This window comes from Vidua macroura, chromosome 15 (assembly GCF_024509145.1).
Source record: "Vidua macroura isolate BioBank_ID:100142 chromosome 15, ASM2450914v1, whole genome shotgun sequence".
Lineage (NCBI taxonomy): Eukaryota > Metazoa > Chordata > Aves > Passeriformes > Viduidae > Vidua > Vidua macroura.
The window spans coordinates 18,947,611-18,970,415 of record NC_071585.1 but is presented as its reverse complement, the minus strand read 5'-3'; the positions used below and the strand labels follow the sequence as shown (position 1 = coordinate 18,970,415).

Sequence of the window (22,805 nt, the reverse complement as noted above, 5' to 3'; positions counted from 1 at the left end):
GCAGATTTATTCACAATCAGCAGTTCCTTTCAAATGCAAGTTCATGTCATTTAGTAATACATTTTCCAGTATACAGCTCAGCACTCTGTTTTCTCTGTTTCCTCTTCCAGCGTGTGATCTGGGAGCGGTCAGCTGGCTGTGGCCATGGGCCACCTCCTGTCTGGGCAATGCACATTCAGCAGTATAATTAAGCACTTACATTAGTGAGTTCTTACCAGCTCCTGTGGACTTCATCAGCAGTTTTTGTCCCTGCCCGTTTCCAGTGCTGCTGGCTGCTCTTTTGCTTTATGTGCAGTGTTGCACAGCAGTGCAGCTTTTGGCTTGGTTTCCTCGAAACAGGGCTGTGAGACCCTGCATGGAAAGTGTGTCTGGGTGGCCATCAGAGCCACTCTCCTCCACTGCTTCAGGCACTTGCTTGGCCAGTCCAGCTCTGGCCTTGGGGGTCTCAGAGGCACCAGCTCTGTGGGAACGTGGGCAGGGGGACATCCTCCTTGTGCTCTGTGGGGTGGGGGGCGGTCGCATCCCGAGGGAGGGGGCTCTGTGTCCAGAGCCAGTGCCAGAGATGCTGGGCACTGGGTTCCTGGTGCTGCCTAGCAGGCTCAGCAGGCAGGCAGGTGTGCTCAGCACCTGGCCAGGGCGCAGCCCGTCCCCATCGTGGCTGCGGGGCTTTAGTGGAGAGTGTGAGAGCTCGTGTGGCTGAGAGCAGTGGGTGCATTGCTGCTCCCCACAGTGGGGCAGCCTGTGTCTCCAGGATGGGGCCCTGGGGGGACTTCAGGAGAGTTACCAGCCTGAAGATCTGGAGCTCTGCAGTTCGTGGGTGAAGAAAGTCAAGAGTTGCTGAGAGGTGCTCATTTTCACAAGATGAAGGATGGCAGTGACAATTCCTGGTGCACGAGCGGGTCCAGGCCCTAGGACACCTGGTGCAGAGTAAGAAGCAGGGCTTGGCCCCATGTGGGGTGAGTGGGGTCTGCCCAGGGCTGCTGTGTGCCACCAGGGATGTCCTGTGCCTTCCCAGAAGGCAAACAGTTCTCCATGTTTTTCTGAGGGTTCTGTGTCCTGATGTGTGCACATGCACAGCTGCACAGCAAAGGCATTGCCTGCAGAATTACAGTCCCCTGCTGCTTGGGCTGCCCTGAAATCTTCTTCTCCTTTTTGGGCTGGCTTTGTAATTTCTCAAGGGTAGTTGTCCTTGAGAGGAAAGATATTTCAGGTTTGCTGTGCTTGACCTCAATCCCCATGTTGTTGAAACTTAAAAGCCATAAAATTCACACTGATGAATTTTCACATGTGAGTCTGCGAAGGCCACAGAGAACGTTTTTGATAGACTGTCATGCCCATATTTTTCTGACACCCATTTTTGGAGGGCAGGAATGAGGGGAACCTAACTGTTACATCTTTGACATTCTGTTTCCATAATTTGGGTCTCAGGATATGAAGCACCAGAGCATCTTTATCAAAGCCCGTTGGCAAAAGATGCGTATGATGGTGGTGGATAGGTCTAAAATAGACTCTGCAGTCAGCAGGATGAAAGGTGACTCTTCCTTGTAAGTTAAGGCAGGTTGGAGTGGAAGGGCTGAGCGAGCTAAGTGTGGGAAGTGCTGGGGTCGAGCTGGGGAACCACGAGTTGTCAGGGGAATGCCTGTGGTTCGTGTGGGGGAGCGGGGTACTCTGTCCTCTGTCCAGGACATCCCACTGTGGCTGTGCTCTGTGTGCTGCTGGAGGGAGTTGCTAACATGTGTGACCTCATGTGAAACACACTGTTCAGCTGCCTCTTTGTAATGAGCACAAGCACTTGTTCTAAGTCAGCAGTCAAGGTGAGGCTGCTGCAAGCTGGCAGCAGTAGGTGCATGCAGACGGTGTGAAGGGTGGGTGTGCAGCATTCCATGGACTGCTGGGTGTCCACAGAAGAGCACACGGATGGATTGACAGCCTTCACGCTAACGATTGAATTACTCCTCATGCACGGATGTTTCTCCCTTTAAATGTTCAGAAATAACTCGCAAACGTAACAGGAATTGAATCACTTTTGTTTATTCAATTGGATTAAAGTAGCTGTATTCCCATGTTTACGAGGGCAATTGGATTTAATGTTACTTTGCATATTGTTCCACTCTCATCTTTGGGGGAGTAGTTGTCTGTTTTAGGAAGTAATTTTTTTTTTAAAGGACAATAAAATCTTAATGATCACATCATCACATTTCAGTGTAGACTTCTATGCCTAGTGTCATACTGACCTCATTGCTGATGTTGTTGTTATATGTAATTCAGGAAAATGCCTTGGGAAAGGCACGTGTGTGTGTTCCAGTGTGCTGGAGCCCATGTGCTGCTGCTTGATTCATAGCTGGGCTGGGGCTATTAGATCTCCTTCCCCCAGGCATTTTATAATCTGTTTAACATAACACAGTCATTTGTCTTGTTTGCTGGCTGTGTAACAGATGGATATGTGATTTTCGTAATTACTATATGAACATTAATAAGACGTGATATCTTTTATTAAGTAACAGTTTTCCAGGTTTATTTTTCCAAATGACATGAGGTAGATTATATGTAAATATTAGTGACATACAAATATTAGTTTTACAGCATTGGCATTCTGAGAAGTCAGGCAAACTTTTAGGGCTCCACAGGGTGTCTCTTGTTTTTCTTTTTCCCCTCCCCTAAGCTGTACTTCATGAAGATTCTTAGGTAGCATAATTGGGTTTATGTTTTGTTTATGTTTTGTTATGTTTTCCTTGGTATAAGGAAAGCCTAGACCTGGCCAATGTCCTAGGCCATCCTCTATATTTCTGCTGCCAGCGCAGCGTTCTTCCAGCCCATTTCTGTCCTCGTGTGATACTATGATCCCGTCTTTCCTGCTGGAGATCTCCCAGGTGGGAATCAGTGTAAACGAGTAGGAAGGCTGAACACCATACAGAAGAGAAAGTTTCTCTCACTGCAGCCACGGCTGTTCCTGGGAGCTCTCCCGGCTCCATGGCTGAAGAGGAGCCTGGAGAAAGGAGGTCAGTTTTCCTGGAAGCCGTGGGAGGCTGGCAGTGCCAGGCACGGCTCCCCAAAGCCACACCCGGCCCTCGCACTGGGACTTCAAAAAGGAGGTGTATTTTTGTTTTGTGATGAAGCAGCCCCTTCTGCTACCTCGGAGGGGACCAGCAGGTCCCAGGGCCCTTCCAGGGATGGGGACCCTGGCCAGCCCCAGTGCCACCTTTCCCAAGCTGCTGTTTTTTGCTGGAGACACCAGGAGGACCCCAGGAATGATGGGTCACACTGGAATGCTGAATTTCAGATGATCCCAGAGAATGAATGGCTGACCTGGGGTGAGGTGGAGGGCAGGGCTGGGCAGGGCAGAGCTGGAGCCAAAAGGCTGGAGCTGCTTCTGTTGCTGTCGTTGGCCTCTCCCTGTTTGTGGCTCTGAGTCATGGAGGAGTAGTGCAAATGACTGGATTTAGGACTATGTGCACATAAGAAATGTTGAACGGGATCAGTGTAACACTCCCTGACCTTCTGTCAATGCATGAGCTTCGAACACAAACTCAATTTAAGCTGAAACATTCCCTTCTTGGGCTCTGTGTTTTGCAGGACGATCTGCTATAATGTGTTGTATCACGCCATAATGGCAGGTGAGGGGAGAGCAGGGCAGCCTCCCCGGCAGCCTCCAGCCCGGGCTGCAGCCAGCCCGTGCTCCCCAGGCTTGCCTGGGTCCTGCAGGCTCAGGGCACCCTCGGTGCCGTGGCTGCTGTCACTCGTGGCAGGACTGCTGTGCCCGTGGGGCCTGTGGCCACAGAGACCACAGGGAATCACAGCATGTTGTGATGACTCCTTGTTATTTCCCCCAGAAAACAGCAGGATAGTTTCATGCTCAGAATATGTTCTGGGTTAACCAGAGCATGCATGAGCCTGGCTGACTCTCCAGTGCTTTTCTGGGCTCCAGACTGGTTTGTCATGGGGCATTGCCCACAGATGGGGACCCTCTGCCAGGGCACCATGGGGAGGGCACGGTTATTGGGGCAGGCCCTTCGCTCATGTTGGCTGTTGCTTTGTGAAGCACCACTAAAAATTGACAAATTCCTGTTAATGTGGAAACAGTAGGTGAGTCTATCACTCCCGACAGGCTCTCTTGGTTCCCCAGCTCTCAGCATTGCAGCAGCAGCCGCATTTTGCTTTATCCCATTTTGCACTTTCCACCAGGCTGATTTTGGGTCACCATCCATCCTTCTGACAGTTGTGGAGCTTCAGCTAATCCCTGTGCAGGTCAGGAATGCTGGTCTGCCAGACACACAGTTTCCTTTCCTTTGGGGAGTTAACTCTGACTGATTGGCCTTTTTGCTTTCCATTTTGTAAGGCTGGCCAGGCTATGTCTGTGTGCGCTTCACTCTGCTGCTGGGTGACACCTGAGGACAAGCAGAATGATTTTTATAAGACAGTAATCCCAGCCTCAGGTTCCCAGTGCTCTGAAACTTACTGTGTTTGTGTTGCAAGACATGGGCAGCCCTATTTTAATTTATAGCATGATTTCATTACTTTTTGATGTGGGACATATTCAATTAACTGAAGGCTGTAAAGTAATTGCAGTTTAGGAAATACAATTCACAGTGACCTGGATGTGTTGGTGTTTCATTGCTGAACATTCTTTCAAATAAAATCCACCTCTGAGGCCATATGAAATTTTGCATATTAATTGCTAATTTAACAGAACAAATGCTAAATAGTCATTCTTGCAAATAATACCCCAGGATATGTGGGGAAGCATCTGAGTGTTCAATGTAAATACATTACATGACAAAGTTTGCTTTTTCAGTACTCAGACTGGTCCCTGTTTCTCTTTTGTTGGTTCTTCTGATCATCAGCTGATGGATTAACAAAGTTTGCAAATTGTTGTTTGTTTAATAGTTTTAAAGGTTACAGGGTTTTTTGTTTGTTTGTTTTATTACTGTGGTGTATGATTGCCATCTTTGCTCTGTGGAACGGGTTTTTGCCTTTGTCCTGGTGACTGACGTGTTTGGAGGCACAGCAGCATGGGGAAGGCAGGTGCCACTGCCCTGCCCATGCCCGTGGGGAGGGTCTGGCCAGGCTGTGCTGGAGGGGCTGGGTGTGCAACCAGCTGACCACAAGCACTTGTAGCTGCTCCACTCAAGTGCACCTGTGAGTTCATATATTCCCTCCCATAGGGTGACCTAACCTAATAAAAACATTTTGAGAGCTGTATTTCCATATGAAATAGTCAAATTAACACAGTGATTTTCTTCCCCAACTGAAAATAAATCAACAGGAAAATCCAAGAAGCAAAATACTGCCTTTGTTTCTGCATTCTGTGCTTACTCGATTTAGTAATTCAGCCTGAGACTTCCTCTCATGGTTCTCTCATGAGCAGTGTTCCAGTGTCCTCTTGTGTCCTCTTTAACCCCGTATCACATTTTGCTGCAGCGGCAGCGAGCCCCCAGGGCAGTGAGGGCTGTGTGTGTGACGTGGTGCCTGCTCCTGGCCGTGCTCTGTGCCCAGGGCTCCCAGGAGACCCGCACTCGTGCCCGCAGTGTGCTTCACTCCAGGTACCCAGCCAATGCCTGCCAGCTTTGGCCTTCCACTGTCCCTGTGGAGGAGTTTGTTACTCCAGGTAAAACCCAAACCCAGAGGAGCAGACGAAACACTGACATGGACAAGCCTGACTGCATCATGGCTCAGAGTAGCTGTTTTCAAGAAAAAACTTCTTCCTTAGGCTGTGCTACGCTGGCTCAGATGCTCCAGTGCTGAAGCATGTGGCCTTAATCTTCAGAAGTGGCAAATCCTATTTACTGTGTAAGTATTTAAGCTAATTATATCGCTGATATGAGGAACATGTGACAAACTGTTCACACTGTATCCTTTAAAAGACATTCATATCTCAGACCCTCATGAAATATTCTGTGTCTCATTCCATTCTTGGCATATTGTTTGTGTTCTACTGTGTTTTTAGCAATAATATAACTTAGTAATAATATAGAGGTAATAAGTATGTTATGGCTGGATCATCTGTAGAATAGAATAAGAAATAATTCATAGCAAGTTTTTCCTGGAAGCACCATGTTTATGTTGCTGTTGCACAAGTGCATTATATTGTTGCTGTGCAGCTGTTGCATTATAGGAGAAATCTGAGGAACAGGAAGATGTCTGACCTTTTCTAAAGCCTGGCATAAAATGCTTAGTAGGGAAAGACTGCACTGAAGAAAGCTGCTAAAGTGCAGCAGAAGCTGGTTAGTCTAGTTGAAGGCAGGAGGGAAAGCCCTTGGGGAGCAGCTGCTCCCCGAGCCAGGCTGGGTGTGTGGCAGTGCTCGTTGCTGGCATGCTGTTAATCATGTACAGCTTGTACCATCATGGCAGGGGTCAAGGCCAAGTAGATCAATTTATCATTTGACCTTTGGGAAGCAGAAGTCTTCACCTTCTTTGCATTCAATGAACTGATTCTTCCCTTTTCTGCCCAGAGGTCCTGACTCTTGTTCTCCAGCATATGGGAAGAAGAGGGCTGCAGCTTGTCCTCTGCATGCAACCTGGCTTCCCAATTCTCTTGAACTTGATTTAATCTGGTAAATTCTTTGCCTTCCTCAAGTCATGCTAATTAAGGCTCATATGATTGGGACTTCATCACAGATGTGGGTTATGGCTTCCCCAGCTTGCTTACATGACTTAGAGGAGAAAACATGAAAAACAAATTGACTTAGTGCAGTGAAATCACAGTCAGCTCTTGCTGCACTGCAGGAGCACAAAGGTAGGGCTCCAGAGGACAGCAGAGGGTGCACAGGGGCTCAGGGAGGATATTAACACATGGTGGGGGTGTAGGTGTTCCCTTGGGACCACGCAGCAGCTCAGCACACCGTCAGGGGATGGTCCTGCATGAGGCGTTGACCATGAGGGTGTTCATCCAGAGAGGGTTCACCCTCCATGCACGTCCCTTCATGGCTGGATGGGAATGGTCTTTGCTGGCTGGTGCAAGCTGGTGCCCTTCCTGAGCCATGCCCAGGCTTCTTAGGCTGGAAGACAGGAGCATCAGTCTCTCTGGGTGCTCAGCTGGCACAATATTTATAAACTGTCTGTGAAGGACTCAGTTGTCTGTGCTCCTCTCCTCCTCAGAGACTAAGATCCCTGACCTGGTGTCTGTGTCTCTGGCCATCCCAGGAACCGTGCCTGTGGTGTTGGATGTGTTCAGCACTGGGGATGGTGAGAAGCTCTGGATTCCTGCAGGGTGTGCAGCATGGGGGGCTCTGCCCTGAGACAGCTTTTTCCCTTTGGAGTTGTCCCTTAAGTATGGGCCAGCCAGCCACCAGCCCAGGTGGCTGACACCAATTGTATGTGGAGAATAGGAGTATAATTACCCCATTTTTACTGCATAATTAGCTCTTCAGATTTGTGAAGCTAAAGTGCTGTCTCTACTGGAATCTGTGAGCTGAAGGACTTGGACTACTAGACACGATATGAGAAATTGTACAAGGGCTTTAAGTGCTCTCCTTCTCAGAATACTAATTGTGTGCCATGACCTTCACCCAGATCAAAGATCAGGTGCTGGCTCTGATGTGAGATGTTGAGGGGTGTCATGAAAGGCCTGGTTTCCCTTCCTTAGCAGAGATGGGCTTTCAGTTAAAGCATCTCTGACGTGGTTGGTGCAGGTGGAAGTAGCCACCACCTGTGTTGGTCCATAGTTTGATCAGTCTACAAGGCTGAGATGCTGCAGGGTGAGAGTATGTGCTGCTACCAGGAGCAGTTCCCTGTCCCACCCTGGAACAGGGGCATGTTCCACCCAGGGGAAGGGACAGACAGGGGGAAGCAGTGTCTACATGCAGCCTCAGGTTGCTGTGCTGCTCACAGACCTGTGGCAGGCAGAGCACAGGACCCTGGGGCTCTCACTGCCAGCCCTGTCCCCTGTGCCATGGGCATGTGCTGGCACCAGTGCTTCTGCACACAGGCTGACCTCAGGCACTGAGGGCACTGAGCTAACCATCAGTTAACCAACAGAAATAATTCTTACAAGTTTAAAAGAAATTTTGTTATCTATATTTAACGGTTAAATGATGAGGGTATTGTTCTAACCTAAAACAGTATTTAGGAAAATTGAGTGCTAATGGATGGGAGAGTAAAATAAACACTGTGAAGGAAGTTCTGTACTGAGCATAAAATAGGAAGTTTGATTCAATTATTCTTCACACACTGTTTAGATCCCACAGAAAGCTGAGCATGGAACTCTTCAGCCTCTCTAATTGAAACAAAAATCATTGGAGTGGAAAGTGTCCTGGCTCTTCAGGAGATGTCAAAGTACAGAACATGGCAGACACCTGGGGGTTTGGGAAACTGTGACAGCTACAAGCCGACCTTTGGCAAATTTAATCTGCAAATGGATTCCTGCTTAGGACAGCTAATGCTTTTAGTTATTGTAAAGGCTTGTTCCTGGATTTTAAAAAGCTGAGAATAAATGGATTTCATGATGCAGCTCCTATGTGTGTTGCATAACAAACAGGTGGCTTCTGGATCTGTTTAAATGATACAGTTCATTGAAAAACTTTGCAGAACTTATGAATACGTACGTATAATTCATGCACAATGGGGAATGATTTTTGCTGCTTAATAAAGGAGAAGGGCCTTGGTACTTGTTAAAATGAAAATACACTGAAGATGGTGTCTACTGAAAAGGAAGGGAAGGAGGTCACTGTTGTGTTTATGCTGTTCACAGGCATTGCAGGGGTTTGTTACTCAGCTGGGCATTGCCTTTGGCCTGAGGTTTGGCATCTGGGGTCTGGTGGGAGGAGGTGATATGGTAACAATTGCTTATTCAAAATCTGTCTTTATTTTTCTTGTCGAAGCTGCTCTTGCCTCTTACAGGACACCTGCAGGTGAGTGTAGCTTGTAGACAGAGAGAGCCCAGTTCCTGGGGATAGTGTTGTGGTGCAGTTTTAATCTTTCTTCTCCATCTCTCTTTTCCTGCGGGAGGTCCATGTCCTTCCCTCGGGAGACAGGACTCCACAGACAGAGGTGCCAGCTGACTCGCCCAGAGCCAGCAGCACTTCCAGGTCCTGCGGTGTGTGGGGCTCTGGTCCCCTGGGCTGTTGCATGCACGAGGAGCTGCCAGCAACATAAAAATTATTTTTAAAGCATGATGCTAGTGCTGTAGCTCTCTTTGGCCTGCAGGAGAGCTTTGGTCAGCATATCTGCGCTGTGCTGCAAAGCCATGGCCAGGTCCTGTGGCTTTCCACAGGGTGAGAATTCACACTAACCTGTGGCTCTCACCACTGCAGCCAAGAGCAACCTCAGCCTCAAATACAATGTGTTTTCTTGACTTAAACATGTGGCCGGTGATTATAGAAAGTAAATCACATTCCAGTATAATTCAGTGAAGGCTTGGGCATGGAGACTTCAGGCTTATGCCTGTCTGATGAGTGCTTCTGGCTTGTCACATTAGTAATCCCTGTATTAATGAGTGGCCTATGACATGATGTGGTTGACTGACAAATTCTGAAGTCATATATGTATATATGTAAGTATATATACTTACATATATATGTAAGAATATATACGAGTAAGTGCCAGAGTTCTCCAAGGTGCAGTTTTACAATGTCTTGTATCAGCCTCTATGTGACAGCATGTCATAAAACATCCTGGGGAGGCAGGCAGCTGTGGGCCTGGGAATTCACCTTTCCTCATAAGGTCACAATGGGTAGAACAAGCCTTCCCTCTCTTGCCTCTCGTCTGAGAGTATCCACACACTCCTCCAAGGGACGTGTGCTGGGTGTGCTGGGTGTGCTGGGTGTGGGGGTGTGCTGGTATGGGGGTGTGCTGGGTGTGTTGGGTGTGCTGGATGTGCTGGTGTGCTGGGTGTGTTGGGTGTGGGGGTGTGCTGGTATGGAGGTGTGCTGGGGGTGTGCTGGGTGTGTTGGGTGTGCTGGTATGGGGGTGTGCTGGGTGTGTTGGGTGTGCTGGTATAGGGGTGTGCTGGGTGTGTTGGGTGTGCTGGTATGGGGGTGTGCTGGGTGTGCTGGGTGTGTTGGGTGTGCTGGTATGGGGGTGTGCTGGGTGTGTTGGGTGTGCTGGTATAGGGGTGTGCTGGGTGTGTTGGGTGTGCTGGTATGGGGGTGTGCTGTGTGTTGGATGTGCTGGTGTGCTGGGTGTGGGGGTGCAGCATGGGTGTGGAACGTGGTTGTGCAGCATGGGTGTGGGACATGCTGTCCAAAAGACGTACATACTGGGCATACTGGAGTCCTTGAGCCCTCTTGCTCTCTCCTGTGCTTCCCCTGGAATAAGCAGCCCCCAAGCAGGCAGTGAATCTCAGCAGATAATAATACAGGTTGTAAAATCTTGCACCTTCCCAATGAGATTTTAATTATGATACTACAGTTGGGAGAGGAAATCAAGCTGCAGTGCATCACTGTATTTACAGTATTATCCACCCTCTTTGTCCATTCCCTCTGCATCCTCCTGTTCCAGTAACAATTACACTCCCTGCTGAGGTGGCCCTGGACTGTCACACAGCTCCTGTGGCAGCTGTGGCACGCCAAGCTCTGCAGTTCCTCCATGGCATGGGGGTCTCGAGGGGTGCTGGGTGGGTGGGCACACATTGTGAAGGTGCCACAGGCCTGCACCTGCTTGTGCCAGCTGCCTGCTGTGCCTGGCCAGTGCCCAGCATCGATGATATTCTTGTGCAGAGTGAACCAAGACAGTGCTAAGGTGGGTCTTGGCAGCAGTGTGGAGCAGTGGGGTGCTGTGGGATGCAGGCCTGGGTCAGACCCCAGGCTGTGTCTGTGCACCTGTTTCCCTTCAGCAGCTGTCTGAGCAGTGGAGAGTGGGGGGCAGAGGGGACAGTGTGGGTCAGATGTGAGAGTGGGGAGCAGTGGCTGTCCTCTCACTGCTGCCCAGTGTGTGCATTGCTGCCTGGCTGGGGATTTCTTGTGCCATAATGCTGTGGTTGGATTTTACTTCCAACTTCAGGTGCTGGAGTTGAGGGAACTTGTCCCCTGAGAGTTTCCTCCCTGTGTCTGTCAGTGGCTCAGCTAGTGCCAAGGCTTCTTCCTGGACTCTACCAAGACACAAAACCCTTCCAGTGGGCAATTGTTTCCCTTTGGTGTTCACTAGATGATGAGTCCAGAATACAGCCTGTCCATTCAGAGATGTGCCCTGAACAGGAAAGCCCTCCCTTCCCCCACAGTCCTTGGGTTCATTTTCTTCTCTGGAGGCCACCAATCCCCCCATTCACATCGACCTTTGTGGTCATAAGTCACTGACCATTCCTACCCCCTTCCAAAGTCAAGACAGGGTGAGCCCGGACCAGCTGCCCGTGGGCACACACGTCCTTAGCACTGCCGGCATGGCCACCTCCATGGCCCTTACTGCACCCCCTGCCCCGGGACTCCCAGCGTTCGTAAGCTCCGGCTCTGCCAAAAAAGGGTCTGCTGCCAGCCCTCTGCTGGGATCTTGCTGCTCCCTGGGCAGACAGGTCAGGGAGCAGCAGTCCTTCTGCCTGAAGGCTGCAGGAGCTTCCCCAGGGACAGGGGTGTCCAGCAGGCAGTGACGCCCCGGGCAGGAAGGAGAAATCCCCGGGCAGGAGCGTCCTCGGGGCAGGTGCGTCACCAGGTATGACAGCATCCCGCGGCAGGAGCGTCCCGGGGCAGCAACGTCCCCAGGCAGGAGGGCGCGTCCCAGGGCATGAGCATCCCCCGAGCAGGAGCCTCCCCCGTGGTGGGAGCGTCCCCGAGGCAGGTGCATCTCCGAGCAGGACCGTCTGCGGGGCTGGGGCCGCGCCGCGCTCCGCCCGCCCGCGCGGTGCCGGTCGGTGCCGTATGGGAGGAGCCACCGGGCACCGCCGCCCCTGCGCCCCCCCCGCCGCATTTGGCGGCCGCCGCCGCGGAGCAGGGCGCGGGGGGGGATGATGGATCCGCGGCTGCGGCTGCTGACGCCCCGCGCCCGCCTGCCCGCCGTCAATGGAGGAGGACGCTGAGACCCGTAAGATCAGCAGCAGTTTCCTGCGAGACCACAGCTATGCCACGGAAGGTGAGCCCGGCCCGCAGCCCCCGGCCCGCCCGCAGCAGGTGAGGCCGCCCCGCAGCGGCCCCGGCCCCGGCCCGCACCGCCGCGCATCGCTCCGCGCCCTCCGCCGCGGCTCTCCGCGCCCCGGGGCCGCGGCTGTCCCGGGACCGGGCTGGTCAGCCCCGCGGCGGCGGCCCCGGGGGCTGGGTGCGGGCGCGGCGGAGCCGCTGCGGTGACTCAGCAGCGCCGGGTGTCGCCGGGTGGGCTCCCCTGGGCCGGGCTGCTCCCTCGGCGGAGCGGGGGCCGAGCCGGGCGCCGGGAGCCGCCCGGAGCAGCGCTCGGGACGCGGCCGCCCCCAGCCCCGCCGGGCCCCTCCAGGAGCTCCTGCGGCTTCGCTCCTCCGGCTCCGGGAGAAAGGGGAGTCCCGACCCTCCCACACGCCCTTCCCCACTGGAGCGGAGCCCGCGGGGCCGGAGAGATGCGGAGCTCGCCGGAGCCAGGGCGATGCGGGCGGCGGCCGCGGTTCGAGATCGGCTTCCTCAGCCCCTGAGGGCGTGCGCGGTGCTGCAGGTGGCTGAAGCCGCGCTGTGGGGTGCGGGAATACGGCAAACGCTGGTGCAGATCTGGTCAATGGAGCAGTTGTTTCGGGGTTATTTTCACTACAAGCCACTTCAGGAAGGTGTAGTGAAGTGCGTCCTCACTGGTGCGTTGCAGATGCAAGGAGATGCCAAGGCTGTTGGACATGGATGTCACAGCCCTGGTGACGCTCATGTTGCATTTGAAAGTGGTTTCCCATAATAGCTCAAGAGCAGCGAAGATGGTGTGGCCATGTTCGGTTCAGGCATCAGAACATGAGCTCAGCCTGCACATGCTGCTGCAGCCACCACAAAGGCAGCTCCAGCAGCGAGGACTGAGGGAGGGATGGGGATGGAGCTGTTGTTGCCTCTGCTATCTTCCCTGGTAACTGAAGAGCTGTCAGCTTCACATCAGCTCTGTCACAACCTCCCTTTGCTCTCTCACTTCAGGAGCAAAGTGCAGCTGATGTAAAACAAAACTGAACCCCCCACCCTTTCTTGTAGCACTGACACCTTCAATAAGGCTTCAAAAACCAGACTCCATACCAGAGTCAGAGCAAGCTTATTCATAGCTTAATTAGTAGCCAAAGAGGCTTTCACTTACTGTGTCATCCTCATGAGATTTAGAGGAAGCCAGACTTTGGGAATTTTGTCACATGGCTAAAGGAGGGTTTATCTAGTGGAAAATCTTTGGCTTCATATAGTAATGGAAAGCTTTGAATACCTGATGAGCCAAATAAATGGTTGTTCGTGTTGCTTGTGTGTAGCTGGAATGGAGTGCTCAGCGTGACAGCCCCCAGGCGCTGGGGAGGGCTTGTCCTGGGGCGTGCCTGGCTCTGCTGCTCTGCTTGGGTGTTTCACACTGTGGCCTGGGGTCCAGCAGGACGGGCTATAGGGCCAGGTGCACAGTGCACAGGTGCACTGTGGGGCTGGCGAGTGGGCAAACCTGCCCTGGGCTGAGTGATGGACCTGTGGAGGCCACACCACGCTGATGGGAGGTTTCTGCTGAGAGGGGTGGTGTGGGTCAGTGCTTCCAGGAGGGTGCTGTGGCCAGGATGGGACTGAGCTCCCATACCTCCCAGTTGTCTGGCTCACATCACCGTTTGCTGTGCTCTCTGAAGGACGATTTTGCTGTTGCTGCATTCTAAAAGGCAGCTGCAACAGCCAGCAAATGTAAAATGAGGCTATAGCTACCTTGTGGTGACCTGCTGAGAACTCAGGTTTCCTGGTGGGGAAGGGTGGAGGGTTGAGATGAGCCCGCAGTGATTTCTGCCGGTGACCCTGGGAAGGCTGGGGATTTTCAGTGGTAAGATCCAGTCTGTCTGTAAGCTGTGGCTGTATGCGGGCATTTTCAGAAAGACCTTGTGCGTCGTACTAGGGAACCATAGCAATCCTCTCGGTAGAAATGAAAGAGACAGAGGCATTTGTGCAGTGGATGACCGAATCAGCCGGTGTGATCCCTGCTGTGGTTCCAGGGCAGGGGGAAATGCAGGAGAGGATTTAATGGCTGTGTATCAGCTGGAGTTTTTCTTCACTCCGTGCTGTATAGAACTCCAGACTCTATGCAGTGGTTCTGCTAGAGGGAGGCTGACTGCGCTTTCAAATGGTAGATTCTGCTAAGATAAAAAATTTAGATAATTAAGTTTTATTTTTTCTACATGTGAAAGCAGCATATGCCTAAAACACTGTAGTATCTGGTTTAAAAAGAAGAAAATCCTTCCAAATGCTGTGCAGCAAGTGCAGAGTTGCTTTGGAAATGAAGGTGTCTCTGGTGTGTCAGCTGAGGGAAATAGCCGGTTATGTAATTTGCTTTAGTGAAGTGTCGTTGTCACTTAAATAGGTCTGGTATTTTCATGCAAATGTGGGGTGAGGATGGTATTTCACAAGTGCACATTTGAATGCCTTGTTCTGTGCAGCTCAGAGTATTGCTGAGAAGAAACGGGGCCCTTGTACTAATTCGACTCGGGTTGCCAGGGAGGTGCTGAGGTGCAGCCCACGTCTCCAGCTGTGTCACAAGGTCTGCCGGGCACAGGGAGCAGGGTGAGTGGGTTCCAGGGCAATGCCAGCTCAGATCTCAGAGCACTGTTGCAGAACGGCAGATCTCACATGAAAAATCTCCAGAAAATATGCTTGATTTGTTCTTGTTTTGCTTAAATCTTCATTGGCAATCCTGCTGAGTGCCCAGCCAAAAGCAGGACAAATTGAGACATTTGAATGCAAACAACCATTGGAGCAACTTCCACTTCTAGATGTGCTTGTTGGAGGTGTGGCCTTAAGGGTCCTTCATGTCCCCTGCCCCAAGCTGGCCCATTTCAGCAGCTGGACCCAGAACTCCTGTCTCCTTTAGGCTTCAGGCTGTGGGTGTCGCCTGTTTTGTGAGCAGTGCTGTTCACCTGGCGTGTCTCAGAGTTCTTGCAGTGGCTGACAATTGGGTAAATACCTCCAAACAAGAGAGGAATGACATGAATGACCCTTTCCGTGAGCCCTGCCCTGAGCCCTGCCCAGCCTGTGTGCTCAGCAGGTTCAGGTGGGAAAGGAGCTCAGTCACTGTTCATCCCAGGGGGACAATGCCTCATATTGGTTCTCCGTGTCTGTGCACATCTGCCCTGTTGCAGTATCCTCTGATGAGGGAGAGATGCTGAGCACCAGGCTGGCCTGGGGGTCGTGGGGCCCTCCTGGGGCAGGGGGTTCTGGTGGCAGGGCTGGGTGGGCCAGGGCCAAGCTGGCCAAGCTGGCACTGCCTGTCCTGTCCCCCATCTGTGAGCTCAGCCAGGAGCCCAGCCCATCTTCTCACAGGCACCTGGCTGTTGGGATGGAATTCACCTCTCCAGCCCTATCCCTGCTCCCTCCTGTTGTTGCTGGATGTCCTGGGCGTGGTGTGGAGAGCCCACAGGCCTTGGCCCCACAGCAGCTGTGGCAGAGTCCCCTTTTGCATGAGGATGTGAGGCACTGAGACATGGCCCTTCCTGCTGGCGTGATGCAACAGACAGGAGCTCTTCCAGGGTGTGATGTGTGCCTGCGTCCCCAGGGACCTGCTCTGGGGGGGCACTGGCAGGAGTCTCTGGGTGGGGTGTGCATTTCGGGTTGTGTGCTTTGGTCATTAACACAGTGCACACGTCCCAGGCCCAGCAATGGCTGTGGGCAGCACTGGCATGCTCCAGCCCTGGCACCCACGATTTCCAGCGTGGCAGTGGGAGGAAGAGTAATGGTCTTGCCTGGACTTCATGGGGAGGTGGTCATGGCCAGGTGGTTGTGCTGTTGGAGAAGGATCCTTGGGATTACTCGTGTCCCATGGCCATGGTGTGGGGCTGCTATGGGGGACCATCCTGGCATCCCCTGAGGGATGTCCCTGTTCCCCAATGGCTCTGCCAAGGGACGTTCTCCCCTGCGGGCACAGGGCTGACCCTGCTGGAGCTGCATGGCCTTGGGGATGTGCCAGGGCTGACCCTGCTGGGCAGGACAGTCATGACACTTTGCAGCCACTCCTGGGCCACTGCATGGCTGCTCCCTGCACCCTTTCCCTGGGTCTGGCTAATGCGCCTGCAAGTCTTTGATCTCCTGAGCGAGTGCTTCCCAAACCAAGTAGGTTTTGCTGTTGGAAAATCTTTATTTCCTTTTCTTGCTTTAATCTTGTTACTCCCTGTGTAACTCTCTGTCAGCATCTCAGTCATTCCCATCCTGCCTGAATTCCTGCCCTGCCATCGCACTGCAGGAAGGGGCCCTGATGCCAGTGCCTCTCTACCCCGATGCCAGGGAAGTTTGCCTTGAGCTCTCTTGGTACAGTGGTTGCTTTTTTAAAAATCTGCATGTAGTCTCCAGGAAAGCACCAAGTGCAGCATTTCCCAGTGCTGGGTTAGGGCAAGAGCTGTTGGGTATTTCTGTTGTTGCAAATGATGCAAGTTGTTGTTTGGAGATCATCTGGGTTGAGATTTAATTAATCCAGGAACCTCTGTGAAGTTGTTTTATCACATGAGTACTTTGGTTACGAAACACAGTTGCATCCTTTCTGCTTTTTATTTATACACAGTACTGTGTTTAGACATCCCTTCCTGTTCCTGAGCCTGTGCTCCCCCAGGTGTGGAAGGACCCACATCCTGTATGCTGTCCAATACGGGTTTGCTGCAGAAGCACAGCATCACTCAACTGTTTGCAATGCTCTACGTCAAAGCTGATTTGGGGATACTTTAATCTACAGATTAATGAGAGAATAGCTGTGCCTAGGGACTCTGTAATCTAGAGATTACTGAGAGGACTGGGAGCAGGAAATGATGTGACTGACCCACTGCAGATGGACTGTGAGGAGGGTGCCTGGTCACTGGTGGTGGCTTGCATCTGTCTCTGTCTCCTCAGTTCTGTGCAAGAACCAAGCTGTTCCCTCTCCAGTGCTGGGGAAAGCTGGGTCACTCCCAGCAGGCACCAACAGCACGCAGAGGGGTGTGCCCTTACAACCTGGAGTTACCTGGTGTGGGGTCCCCGCGTTCTGGGGACCAGCTGCAGCAGGTCAGAACCCAGCACTGGTCAGGACCTCAAGCCCAGGACCTTGAGCTATGCTGTGGGTGCTTGCAGGTGATGCTTGGGGTGCCAGCCAGGACAGCCCCGTCATCAGGTTTTGAAATGGAATTGAGCGCCTTGGTGGAGTGGTCAGGATTTACTAAATGCAGAGAGACCCCCTCTGGTTCATGAGCCCCCTGAGCTGAACATTGCAGAGGGTAGGAGAATATTACTGGAAACGTTGCATGGTTGCTGTATCATCTGTTGTCTGTTGGAGACAGGACAGGATGGGCGGGATGTGCTCCTCATCTGACCCAGCAGATTGCCCTGTGGCTGCCTGTGGGAACAGGAGTCTGCAGGGCTGTGCCAAACCCCTGACGCCTCCTCCCAAAAGAGCTGGTGAGATCTGGTGCCTTCAAGGTCAGTAGGTGGAAGGGCTTAATGCCGTGGCAGGCATGGTAATCATCAGCTTCCCTAACTCTGCACGCTGGAGCAGAGGTGTACCCCTGCCAGCAGGCTTAGAATCACAGAATCATATCACCATTAAGGTTGAAAAAGACCTCCAAGACTATTGAGTCCAGACTTGCTTGTTAGTGATTGGCTGGGGGAATAAATGCTTGTGGAAAAAAAATCCTTTGAGAATATACGTGCCAGGATCACTGCTGGATCGCTTGGAAATGCTGCTGTGTGAGTTGGTGCCTCCCATAACCGCTGGGAGGGATGCGTGTCGGCTGGTGCAGAGGTGAGGCCCGCTGGAGGCATGCTGGCCGGGCAGGATGCTGATCAGGCAGCTTAAAAATAGCGGCTGCTTCCTCGCTGCTCCTCCCCATGGCTCCGATGCGCTGAGCAGGCACAAAGCCCCAGCTGCAGGCAGGGCTGGCACCGCAGGGAGCGGCCGGGCAGTGCCGGGCGAGCGCCCCGGGCTCTGCCCGAGCAGCGCAGGCACCTCCCGGGGTCCGGGCAGCCAGCGCTGGTGCAGCTGCTGCACAGCCGGTGTGCCTGCAGCCGACCAAAAGAACCACAGACTTCTCACTCAGCATCCCTGTGCAGAGCTGCTGTGAGTGACTGCCGGGCATCTGGCAGCCCTGGGCAGTGGCACCTGAGCTCTTTGCAGCCCTCCCAAAATCCCCATGGCTTGGGGAGCTGGCGATTGCCCTGCCCTATAGAGGGGCAGTTGGGGCACAGCAAACCTGGCACTGGCCTGGGCCTGACTCCAGTGCTCTGGGAAAGGCTGTGATGCCACTGCCATGTGCCCCAGCACTTGGGCACTGGAGGCCAGGTGTGCCCACACTGGTGTGTTGTTTGTGTGCTGTCATGAATGCTGTGCCCAGCTCACCTCCCTGCCATCCTCCCAGGAAAGGGGTGATTGAGCTGTTGGAGTCAATGTCTTCATTGAGGGCAGCACTGGTTGCTGTTTTTCCCTAATGCATTATGCACCTGATTTCTTGAGGGGAAAGGGTCTGGCCCAGGGGGTCTCGGGATGGGGCAGGTGGCTGTGGGTTTGTCTGGGGTTTCTGTTGTTTTGGTTTTCAGCTTTTGTCTGCTTGAGCCTCCAGCAGCACAGCACTCACTGCAGCTCCAGCTCACTGTTTCAGGTTCAGCTTACAGACGGCGTTGTGGTCCTCTGAGGTGCGGCGTGTACCTTGGGAAGGAGGTAAAGTGCCAGGCAGGTCAGGAGCTCTGTGTTGTGACACCATAGGAAGCTGCAGGGGCCGTGACAGCGGGGCTCAGGGAGAGCAGAGAACTGCTTCCAGGCAGCTGAATATCCAGAAGGATCCTGCCTCCGTGGCAGTGCTGTTTGTCTGCATTACACAGAACTGTTGTACAGCCTTTTTGTTTCCTTCAGAGCTTGTTTCTTCACTTCCTTGGGTGCCACGAGTCAGCTGTTGGACCATCTCTTCTAATGTCATGCTAAGGCAGGTCCTGGGAATGGAAATGTAAGCGGACTATAAACCAGAAACCAAAGTAGCTGATTAATCCCTCATTCTGATCTGCTCTGTCCTGCATTTCAGCTGATTCCCTGGTGCGGTCATAAAACACAACCATTATCTCAGCTTCCCCAATATGCAAACAAATTGCTGTGATTTTCCTATGCTTGGATCAGTCCATATCCATATTCTCTGAACAACAATAAAACATTAATGGAGATAAAGACTGTTATCTCCCTCATGTCTATTTAGTCATTGGAATAACAACTTTAAATGTTAAGAGTGCTGAGATTTATAATGCCAAGCCTGCTCAGCAAAAATAAATCATGTTTCATAGAACACATTACCATTTATTGCTGCTGTATTATCTGAAGCCAAGAGTGGGTGTTAACCCTGTGATAACGTCCTCAAAGGGGATTTTAAATAATTTTGTAGTTTAATTTAAAAATTCTGTTGACTGCCTAGTTTGATCTGCAACTCATTTTAGTGCAAGGGGTATCAAAGCCAAACCCCTCTCCAAATGCTAATAACGAGCTTGCTGAGCCATACAACAGTGGGAGAAGCCCCGGACCTCGAAATGGCTTCTGGTTCAGCTGTGGCTTCAGTGAGCCCAGCCCAACATAGCCACACAAGCAGGGCTCCCTAAATGTGCTCACTTTCAAGATGTTGTAGACTTTGGAAGACCAATGGGTTTTTAAAGTTTCATCTTGGTGTTTTCATTCTTGATATCTGGGTCCTCATCAGCTGATAGCAAGCTCATGGCAAGAGAGACATGTCTCAGTTGTGATTTGATGTGTGACCTGAGCTGGTGTGGCTCCACAGTCAGTGCCCTTGGGGTCCTGCCTTGCCCTCACTCTGCCCTGGCACCCTGCCTGCTGTCAGGGATGGAGCAATGCTGTGCCCAGCAGTGCACAGTGATGGTCAGCCAGCTCCAGACTGGTGTTCTGGGTGTCCCCTGGTTGGCTGCAGCTGTGTTACGGAGGTGGTGCTGCCCCTGGCTGCCTTGGCAGGGCTGGGGGCAGTGCTCGGGCCCCTGCCTGTGTACTGCTGTGCCACCAGGTAGCCCTGAAATGAGTAGTGCAGCCCCGGTGCTGAGTTATCTGGCATTTCCTTGCATTGCCTGTGTTAGCTCTGTGAGTAAAGGCAGGGCAGTTGGACCCTGGGGAGCAGCAGCTTCCCTGAGGAGTGCAGGCATTGACCAAACACCACGTGCCAGTGCCTGACTGCCCATTCCTGCACCAGCCTCGTAGCTGGTGAGCAGGGGTGACAGATCACTCCCCTTGCAGGCCAAGTCAATTTTACTGAGTGAGAAGGGGATGAGGTCAGGGAGTGCAGGGCTGCAGCCCTTAAGTCTGTCTCACCACAGAGCTCAGACTGATGGTGCCAGATGCTGACCTGTGTTGGGGGGGGCTGTAGCTTGTTTAACACCTGGCTCCTACATTAAACTTGCACAGGCACACAGTGCACATCACCGGGTGTTTGTGGGACAGCTCCTGCACTAACCTACTGCCAGGAAGAGTGCCCATCCCATGCGTGGTGTTCCAGGGGCACTGGAGCCCTCTGAAAGGTGCCTGGAGATCTGCAGTGTCCAGATGTGCAGGTAGGAGGCTGTTCAGCCAGTATGAAATCGCAAGAAAACAAGCTCTGCTTCCATGGGGTCCTGCCCTGTAGATCCCTGAGGTACTATCCTGAAGGCAGGGTGCATGGCATGGCCCCCTGAGGCAGGAACCAGTGGAAGCTCACCCACCTATACCTGCCTGTGGATGGGACATGCCTGCTGTTCCTAGTTCCACTGGAAACCTCTATAATGACTAGGGGAACCCTTGCACTTGCTGTTTCGGAGCAGGAGATGGGGTCTGCTGCTGGAGGTTAGATGTCAGCAGTGGTAGAGGTTGCTCCAGCCTCAGCTGGCAAGTTGTCCGTGGAAACATGCATCTCTGTGGGATCTGGGGAATGGAAGAGAGAGAATTAGAGAGGCTGTTTTGGAGAGCCCTCCCTCACAATCCCTAAATAAACTTGGCCTTCGTTTCAGCAGGCTGACAGATTCTTAATTATAATAACAGCGTGAGCAGTGTTGCTTTGTAACTGGTTCCCCATTGAAAATTTCTGGCTAGCAGGAATGGTGTGCCAGATGTCTGCCTGTGATTGCCTCTGCTTAGGAAGCTCTGTTCAGGTAACACTCTCAGCTGGAGGATACGAGTCATGCTGGGATCTAGGGGTAGTCTGGTTGTTTGCCTGATTTCTTGGCAGAAGCCAGAGTCCCATCAGAATCTTCGCAAGCGTCTCTGCAGCAGTTTCCTTCTACAGAACTGCTCTGTTTGAAGGCACCAGAGCAAACAGGCACCTGCACCTCTCTCAGCAGTGACAAACTGTTCAGTTTTGGCTAAGTTTCGGTGATGGTGTTTCTCCACCCTGGCTTTGGGTGAGGGCTCTGGTCTGGGGGTTGCTGTAGCCAGCAGACCCAGCATGATTTCCATCTGTAGGTCACAGCTGGAGTCCTGCAGCGATGGGACCCTGCCTGCTCCTGGTGATGCCTGTGAGTCCCAGGAGCTTTGCTGGCTTTGCTCAGCAATGCTCTGAGCTGTGAGCTGTGCTTCTGCTGTGTTCTTTGTGTTGAGTGGAAAGCAGCCCAGGGGGATGGGCTGGGGGCTGGAGGAACAACCACTGTGGGGAGTCTCCGGACTGACACAGCAAGTGTGATGGAGAAAACCCAGTGCTGATGGGCTGTCGTGCTGCTGGCATCCTGGAGGTACCTGAGGGAAGCCCCTCTGCCCCTGTAGAGCTCAGTACAAGCTCTCCTGCAACAGAGATCTGGCTATGGATGTTGTTTCATACTGTCATTTGGCAACTTGATGTGACGTTTTTCATTGGGAGTCCTGCAAAGTGCAGCAATGAGGTGTTACTGATGGAGCAACTCCAACTATGACAGGGTATTCTGCTTTTTTTTCAGCAATGGAAGTCATCAGGCAGAAAAACATTGGGCATAGAAACAAAGACAGAGATCTGTACCTGTGGCACTAAATGGTGGAATTCACCCAAGATTGTGAAGATGACGCTGTGCAGAGATTACCTTGTAGCTGGGGCTGTTTCTGGTGACAGTGAGGCCAGATCCAAGTCTCCCAAGGATCTTTAGATGGTCAGAGTTCCTCATCATTGCCATCAGTGGGAACAGTTTCTGCTGACAGGCTGGTTTGGAGGTCAGCCTGAGTCAGATGCTTGAGAATTCGATCTGGGTGTAGCGTAGAAGGGAGAGTAGTAACTCTTGGTTCTCGTCTGACACACTTTCACAAGCAGGTCTCAAAGCACTTCATAAACAGGATCTTACAGATGCCAGGCTGGGCATGGGTCTTGCTTTGAAGTTGCAGCTGAAGTCTGCCTCATTTGCATGGGGCTCTGGGGAGGACACTGAAGTCTTGTCATATTTGGACATTTGATCGAATGTAAGAACTTTCTAATTAGGATGTTTATGAGTTAATCACATATGAAACTTCATTTGCTCCCTGCTGCAAGCCTGAGATGTGTGTGAGGATGTGGGGAAGTGGATCATCCTTTTTTTGGCTTTGTGTCACCCTAATGCATTATCTCCATCTGGTTGTCTCCTCCCTCCTTGTGTCCCTCAGCTGGAAGTGCGTACCAGTGGCTATTAATAGATGAATCCTGCAACAGTCTGTTCTTGCAGATGGGATTCTCAGCTTCTAAAGCCTAAAACTCATTACAAATAAAGCAATACGCTGTGTGGTCCTTAATACAATTAGCCCTGCTCTAAGTTAGGCTCTCAGGGCCAAATGCTGCTGTCAGTTTCCATGAGAAGGTTGCCTGGGAGTGTCATGGCCTGTAGATC

At 52.2% G+C, this 22,805-nt stretch overlaps 1 protein-coding gene across 3 annotated transcripts in view; it reads left to right on the top strand.

The window, feature by feature from the left end:
* The window catches only part of PPP2R2B (protein phosphatase 2 regulatory subunit Bbeta), a 63,507-nt gene that overhangs the window by 9,794 nt on the left and 30,908 nt on the right, over nucleotides 1-22,805 (top strand). The window contains exon 1 of one of the 3 annotated variants that reach the window (XM_053991088.1): nucleotides 11,824-11,994. The exons of the other annotated variants lie outside the window; for them this stretch is intronic. Within the exon in view, the coding sequence (XP_053847063.1) occupies nucleotides 11,925-11,994 (70 nt within the window). The 5' untranslated portion in view covers nucleotides 11,824-11,924. Of the gene's footprint in view, nucleotides 1-11,823; nucleotides 11,995-22,805 lie in introns of those variants that run through there. 3 annotated transcript variants of the gene reach the window in all.